Source organism: Elaeis guineensis, chromosome 15 (genome assembly GCF_000442705.2).
Source record: "Elaeis guineensis isolate ETL-2024a chromosome 15, EG11, whole genome shotgun sequence".
NCBI classification, from domain to species: domain Eukaryota; kingdom Viridiplantae; phylum Streptophyta; class Magnoliopsida; order Arecales; family Arecaceae; genus Elaeis; species Elaeis guineensis.
Genome location: NC_026007.2, coordinates 71489547 through 71497789, shown reverse-complemented (window position 1 = coordinate 71497789; position 8243 = coordinate 71489547). Strand labels below are relative to the sequence as shown.

General features: G+C 39.9%; 1 protein-coding gene across 1 annotated transcript; it reads right to left on the bottom strand.

Moving 5' to 3' along the window:
• Positions 1-5901: 5901 nt before the first annotated feature.
• Positions 5902-7627, bottom strand: LOC105058636 (transcription factor MYB1). Its single transcript, XM_073248969.1, has 3 exons — positions 7302-7627; positions 6844-6973; positions 5902-6742 (listed from the first exon to the last, which is right to left on the bottom strand). Exons 1-3 carry the CDS (start codon positions 7432-7434, stop codon positions 6169-6171), a joined length of 837 nt encoding a protein of 278 aa, XP_073105070.1. The 5' UTR covers positions 7435-7627; the 3' UTR covers positions 5902-6168.
• Between the last annotated feature and the right edge of the window lie 616 nt (positions 7628-8243).

Here is an 8243-nt window from a genome sequence, read left to right as displayed (position 1 = left end):
TCTAGTAGAAGAAGGAGAAGAGGATGTCGGAGAAGATGATCGGAATCAGTCTCGTTGAGCACTCCTTTAAGAACAAGGGCACTGCGAAGACACAGGCCCTTCCTCTAGCGCCAATTCTGTTGGTGCAAAATTCCGTCGAGGTCGGAGAAGCTAGAGCTGGGATGACCGCGGCCGCCGTCGAAACCTGCAAAGAAAGTCTAAACCGGAGTTGGAGGTGCTCCGGCAAGACCTTCCGACGCTCAAGTCAGTACTCTGCTTCAACAGAAATGGAGTGCTCGAGCAAAAATTTTTGCAGAGTTTCGAGATAGAGTTACCAGCTTAGAGAAGAACGTATCTGGGGATCCTTATTTATAGACGGAGGGTATAACTGACTGACAGCGACGCCTGTAACCGTCTGGTAATGGACCGCTCAGAGCCGCGTGGAGTTTGTTACGGGAAGTAGTGGCGTCAGGGGTCGTTCAGGGCCACGTGGAGCTTGTAGCGGAGAGTGGAGTGGTGTCCGTTGTCAGGACTTGCCAGAGAGTGGTGGAGCCGCATGGAATCCGCTGCAGAGTGGAGCAGGATGGCGGCTCTTGTCGTGGCTTGTCAGAGAGGGGTGGAGCCGCGTGGAATCTGTTGCAGAGAGTGGAGCAGGGTAGCGGCCCTCGTCATGGCTTGCCAGGGAGTTCGGATTCGTCGGCTGGAGCTCGACTGGGACATCTGATGGAGCGAAATAGCTTTCTATTGTTGGTCTGGGAGAGGTTCGGATGTCTCCGAAGCTACTGACGAGTCCGAACTGTTGTCGGGTGCCTTAGGCACTGATGCTGCAGGTGGGAGTCATCTGCTGTAGAAGCTCGGATGGAGACTTTCCATTTGTGAAGCCCGGTAGGGGTCCGATTGCTAGAAAATTTCGTCTGGGATCTGCCTGACGGGGAAGCTCGTCTGAAGATCGTCCGCTGGAGAAGTCCGGTTTCATGGAGGATCTGGTGGAGGGTCGACCAACGGTGGACTTCGGATGGCGTCGGGGAGGTTCGGCAGACATCGGAGGCGATTGGATGTTGTAGGAATCTAGCTGTCGGAGTCCATCCGTCGTAGAAGTTCGTCCGATATCCGTTCGCTATGGAAGTTCGGTCGAAGATCGATTGTCGTGGGAGCTCGGAGCAGCGACCTGGTCGGTGGGTCCCGTTCTATTGTAGAAGCTCGGTTGAAGTCTACCCATAATGGAAGTTCGGAAGAAATCTGTTTACAGTAGAGATCCAGGGTAGATCGCCCGCTGTAGGAGGTCGGCTCTCACGGGAGCTCGGCTGAAACTGCTCGTAGTAAAAGCTCGGAGTAGATTGCTCGTAGAAGTTCGTCCAGAGCCCACTCGCTATGGAGTAACTTGGCTGGAGTCTGGTTACTGTAGAAATCTCATGGTCGGGGAGGTTCGGACAGGCGAGGAAGTTCGGAGAGGTGTCGTACCTAAGGCCGAGAGCTGGAAAGGCCCTGGAGGGAGCGGTTTTTATAAGCTTCGGCCGGGGGTACTTTATACCCAACAACACCACTGAACAATATTTTTGCATCTTCTTTCAAATTCAAAAAGGTACATGGAGCATATCATGCCAACCAAAACAAATAATGAAGCATATAAAGATCTTTCCTAAAGAGTGATATGTTTCCGGCAGCCAAAGTGTTTCAACCAAGAATCTCGAAAGGGCTATCTTATAGCAAGCCAATTCATTCTATCAATTATTAGTTATGCATCAATTTTATAGATCAAATTGGTAATATGGAGAAAGATCACAAAAGGTGTGGCAAGGCTTAATGACAACACCAGCAACATTACCGAAAAAATTATAATGGTATTACAACATGGATAATTTGGCAGTTCTCTACCGTCCAAGGAGTCCGTATAGGAGCCCAAACCAAGAATCCAAGAAAATCCATTGTGCCATAGCTTCTGTTCATCCAATCCACTGTCAATGTCCCACCAACTTTTACAATCTGATGGGCAGAACAGAGCAAGATAATTTGAGTCCTGCACCACAATAAAAATAACCAAATCTTAATAATTATATAAAAGTTCTTTAAAAGAATCAGTGACAATCTTGATACAAGAATTCTAGAGGAGCGAAAGATTCTCAGCTTAATTTCTTTTCATCCAATTGACCATTGATAATTTACTATATTTTGATATCGAATCAATATGATAGAGCATGATAATGAAAGATATAACAATATCAAAAACAACAACAATGGCAGTGTTGACCAAATTACTGCTAGTATATCAAGAAGCCATGTAAATTAAGTTTCTTTTTTTAATTAAAAACACAAATAAATGCTTCAAGAAAGAATCAAAGAAAATCCGTCTCATCATATAGTATTCTAATCTTATCGAGCGTTAAATCATGTAACGCAGAGCAGGATAAGAAAAGTTCAAGCAATAGGCAATCAAATAAGCATGAACATATCAAGGATTTACGCAAAACCTCCACTAAAATAATATCATTAAAGGCTCAAGAAAATCCATTTCACCATGAACTAAGTTCATGCTACCGATCATCAAACCTTCGCCACCTTTTTAAATCAATTGAGTGAGAAAGAGCAAGATCGCATAAGCTGGAACCAAAAACAACAAGAAGGATACAGTAGCACTTGGATGGAAACAGAGATAAAGAAAGAAAGAAACAAAGCACTGGAATGTACGGAAAGGTTGTACGAATGCCTGGGGAACTTACCACCGACGAGGACTTCAAGCTTTGACGTCAATGGAAGAGGATAGGGAGGCAGAGTAGTTAGGAATTCTTGCGCATGCGAAATAGATAGGTAGATAGAGAGAGAGAGAGATGGTGGTGATAGGAGAGGGAGGTAAAGAGTAGAAGAAGGTGTTGAGTGGATTTCAACAGGAAAAGAGAAAAGAGGACGGGAACGAAGAGAATAGAGAAGGAAACAGCGGGAGGTGCAGAGAATAGAAGGGGTGGGGTTGGGTCACCGCCCGAAAAAGTGAGGGAACGAGGGAGTACGCCCCGGATACTTAGATTATACTAATATTTTATTAATTTTAGTTATATTTTTATAATTATTAATAATGTCAAAGAGGATACTTAGATTATACTAATATTTTATTAATTTTGGTTATATATATATATATATATATATATATATATATATATATATATATTTTTTTTATAACTATTAATGTCAAAGAGGATATGGGTATTCCATATTTGCATGAGATATGGAATTGAATCCCATGCATATTTAAGAAGCGACTTGCCATTATCGATCATTAATGATTGAAGGAGCATTTCCTTCTCGCATTCATGATGATCTTCCATCGTCATCAGTGCCAGCCAAGTAGTAGTTAGAGAAAGGGGTCCGGGTTGGGTTAGCCGGTACTTGGAAGGGCTTAGAGGTAGACCTGGATCTATGCACGATGCTTGGACTGTTTGGCGACTGAGGAATTCCAGTAAGCTGCTGGTCAGAGATACTGGTAATCAGTTGATAGCAACGATTTGCTGGGAGAGTTTTGGCGTGAGAGGAATGCTCGAATTAATTTTCTTGAACATAAAAGGATCCATGTACACAAATTGTTCAGAAGATCTTGTGGACTTTTCAGACCTGGAAATCTCTGTGTTCAACGAATTCGAAAGATCAGCATATATAGGCTCCTGTGGACGAGACTACATGCTCTGTTGCATAAATTACCTCCTTGATCCACTGTTTCTCTATCTGTTTTGTGCCTCTCCTTGTTTTAGGTGCTCTATATCTTCTTGAGTTCCATGTATTAAGTTCTGTGTTTGTTTCTGTTAACTCCTCTCCCTCTATCCTCTGAATGCTTCTCCCATTTCCCCCAACTTTCTATATGTTCACAGCTTTTCCATCAATAAAGTGGGGGTATCGATTGATACCCCCTTATCCAGTCCAAAAAAAAAAAAAAAAAAAGCCTTTTATATACAATTCATTTATAATATTTGGTACAATTAAAATAGTATGACTTGTTATTTCCATTGTCACTCAATATGTTCTGTTCCCCTTGCTTACGGTCCCTTGTATGGAAGGCTGGATGCCATGGCAAATTTGCCCCGCTTTCTCTATGTTGGCCCGATCAGTTTTTATCCACGGCCGTCGACCGCGCGCTAAATTTGCTTTCTTGGTAAATTTTCTAAATATGCTTTGAACCAGGCATTAAGTCAAACATCCTCACCTATTTCCTACACTCCATGCAGCAAGTGGCTGTGTGCAACACCAATGGCAGCCATTCATTTTTATAATAACATATTAAGATTTATGCTTCATGAATGAGATTGATAAAAACAAATAACCATAATAAAAAATAAATTTTTCTCTCCTAGAATCTTTTTATTATATAAAAAAATTATAATCTATTCCGTATACATAATGTCGTCAATTATAATTATTTATTCCTATAATACTGATGAATAAAATTTATAAAGATAAATAATTATGATTGATGGCTCATGGCCACGCGGTGCACGCCAGGTATGTGTGAAAATAGATCACCAGGATCTTTCAAAAGGTCCCCTCTGGAGTTGTTTTGTTCCTTCGGACAAGTCAAGTCATGCACGGACGACACGTTCATACGTGTCTCAGCGCCCAGGGTCCGGGCAAAAGGAGAACCGACAAACCTAATAAATTTGATAGGTGTTTTGTGACAGGAATAGCTTACAATAGCTTAATTGGTTGTGTTTGTAAATAAATTTGATTGGCGTAAGTATTTCATGCTTATGCTTGTTTTAGATAGCCACTTGACAAGCATAAAACTCTTACCTGTATTGTTCCTCGACCAAATTGCATCCGGTTAAGTTGTTATGAAGCACAAGACGATGAAAGTTAGCAAGAAAAGTTACTATGAGAGATAAGTTGGAACATACAATGTTGTGAATTAAGGATCAATGATAGTCCCCACATCCTTGTAATAAATATAGTCACGGTATGAAACCTATTTCGTATTTTTCATCACGAATTGGCCTAACTTATTAGCTGCAGCTTATCTTGCCATTCCCATTTACCTTATTACTATAATTTCTAAATTCACTTTCAATTTCTCCAATTGCTTATAATTCTTTCAAACAACAGCTTTTTCCATGGCACATGGCTTGTCCCCATGGCATGCAGTAGCCCTAAAAACAAATAATCCCACATTTTGATCCGTATAGTGATTCGATGATCTGGAGTTTTCTGAAATCGATCAATTAGATGTCACTTTTAAAATAATATCATTCGACTCAAATCCGTGTTATTGTATCAAATAAGCAAGCTTTGGTCGTCCCATATCCTTGAGATGTAGTCACAATATATAGAGTTATCAACTCCTAGCACTACTAAAAAGTGTTTATTGCAGCCATTTTAGAATTTTCTTGAATCACCAATATTTAAGAGAAGGTAAATTGTTGATTGACAATTGTTATCAGAAGAATTTCCACTTGATGCTCATTTTAATTTTAATTTAGTGGCACTGCATTCGTCATATTCCCCATTAAGAAATTAAACAATGAAGATGCGTTCCTTGAGAATTTTCAGCAAAAATGTAATATGAATAGTAACACATGCAGCTTTAATTCTGAAATAAGCTTTATGAACATTATCCACCCAGGAGGACATTAAGTCACTCAATAGAAAGCAAACTCCAAACTACATAAATGCTGTAAAGGGAGCTTATCGGAAGAATTAAATCAATAGGACTCATTTGGGTCCATATCCACCCCTTCATATATATGATCTTGTTGGGGGATTTTCTCTATATACATAACTTACAGTGCTAACTAACGATCATAAGTATTATACATCAGGTGATTACTAGCTAGATAGCAACTGCACTGTAGTAAAACAGCAAATAGATGGCACTTTTCTTGACTTTTGCCGATGCAAATAAGCATGCAAAGTGATCTCATGAATCGTGATACTACCTAAAGCATCGTGGTAGCGCCGGCTATAAACGCATGGAAATTCCACCCGTCAATGCTATTAACAAATGTTATCAGCTACCGATGCTTATTAGCATCGCTAACTAATGATGCTTACAAGCATGCTAATAACTAATTGAATGACGAAGGGGACATCGAGGACACCCTGAAATAAAAGACAGGAAATATATAGAAAAGAAGGGAATCACCCTCCGTAAGACAATATGTTTCTTGCTTTTATTGCCATGACTCGGTAGTCTAGCAAAGAAGCCAGGGCACTAAGCTATGGGGCGAGATTTGCTTGAAGACCATCCCCAATCCTCCATTCCTCTGGCATGGCTCCATGAAAATGACGTGAAATTTCAGACCAGGGTGAGAGCATCATGCTGCGTCCATCTAGGCCACGAACTCCACTATTATCTTCTCGAGGTTCATCCATGCAAACTTGCAAGAAATCATCGTCATAAAGTTCGGACAAAAGCTTTTCCACGTCAAAGTCCACAAAAAATTTTGAGGGGTCGACGTCTTCAAGTATCGATTCCAATGCATGCTCATTTGAATGAGGCTCCAAGTTTTGGTCGGCCATTTTATGATCATCTCGGTGTGGTGGAATGTATACCTGGGTGCACCTCACTGCCTTGGGTCGGATGACAGGATGAGATTGCTTACCCAGTTCTATAGGTGCCTTTGCCTTTAGGCTTGCCGCTGCCTTCCTTTCTTTTGGTTTACTCTGAAGTACTTTTTCACCATTAAATGGCTCGGGGATTGCCTTTACCTCCTTGCCGAGTTTTGTGTTCCAGTAATTCTTGATTTCATTGTCCGTTCGACCCGGCAATCTTCCTGCTATGAGTGACCATCTGCATGCGAAGATTCAAGTAATTGTCTTAGAAAATTAAGGAGTGCAAGATTATCCCAAGTTGAACCAGTGCAGAGGTTGGATATATTTTACGATCTCTACCGGTTGCCCAGGAGTTTATGAAGTCTGATGATGAGATCCTCCTCCTCATGGGAAATATTACCTCTCTTGATGCCAGGCCTCAAGTAGTTCAACCAGCGGAGCCGGCAACTCTTACCACAACGTTTTAAACCTGAGAATCCATAAATCTCAAAATTGCAAATTTTTGTTTGTCGTCACGATAACAAATTGATCAACATGTACAAGCAAAATGTAGTGACTTGATTTTTTTGAAAAAAAATTAATTTTTCTTTTTTATTTTTGTTGTTGTTGTTGTTCGTTCTTTGAGAGGAGCTGTATTGCTTGAATTTTTTCCTAAAATGAACTGGGAACATTCATCAAAAGCAAAAAAAAAAATCAGTGCTAGAGAAAATACTAATGAACAAAATTTTGAAGAGAATTCTAGTGAAGGAATCCATGTTCCTGTGGATTGCTGCAAATTAATGGTCTAGGCTTGTCACCTGCTCTCTTTGGGAGGTCTGTCCATTTGCCTTCACCGTGGACTTTAACGTAATCGGCGAGGATCTTATCCTCGTGAGAAGACCATGCGCCCCGATTGAGTCCGTCCTTAGAGCAAGGAGGTCTTCTACCCATTTCTCTTCCAATCTCACACACTACAACTTATTTTTTGTGGCGATGAAAAGCTCCAAGAGTGAAGTGGGTAATTTTATTGCTTGGTGAGAGCTCATAGAGAGTAGAAGCACCTATACATAAATTTGTGGACGTTAGATACGCTTGCGGAAGAGATTCCAGATCCTCTGTCATGCCCGAGATGTGCACGCTTGGCAGGCACTGCGTCTCCCATCCGCGAAGAAGGCGTGAAGAGCTAGCGTTGGGAATAAGCCAAAAACCACGGCTGGCTGGAGTACGACTCCAACCAAAGGACAAATCTAACGCTCCAAAACGCACGTGGAAACAAGTTGTTTGATCGGTGGATAGAAGCGCGGGTGATAGACATCCTGTTGGAAATTTTAATTCGAAAGATTTCAATTTTAAATAGAAACTTATCCCATTCATTTTAGGATGCATTTGATTAGCCATTAAAATAAATATTTTTTTTATTTTTTATTTTTTAAAAAATAAAAATCAAAAAGTAATATTTGATAACATCATAAAAAGTAAAAATTAAAAATTAAAAAAAATCAAAATAATTATTTTATATATAAAATAAAATTTTTTTACTTTTCAAAACTTATTTTTTTATTTTTTTTTATTTCCGTACATCTAAAATGCCAAATAAAAAAGTAAAGAGGGTCTCCAAACATTGCATTTTGCTTTATAGCTATGTACTTATCAAACATATTTTTTATTTTTTTACTTTTATGCAATAATAAAAAATAAAAAAATAAAAAATATTTTTTAAAAATTAAAAATCAAAAATAAAAAAATATAACCAAATACAT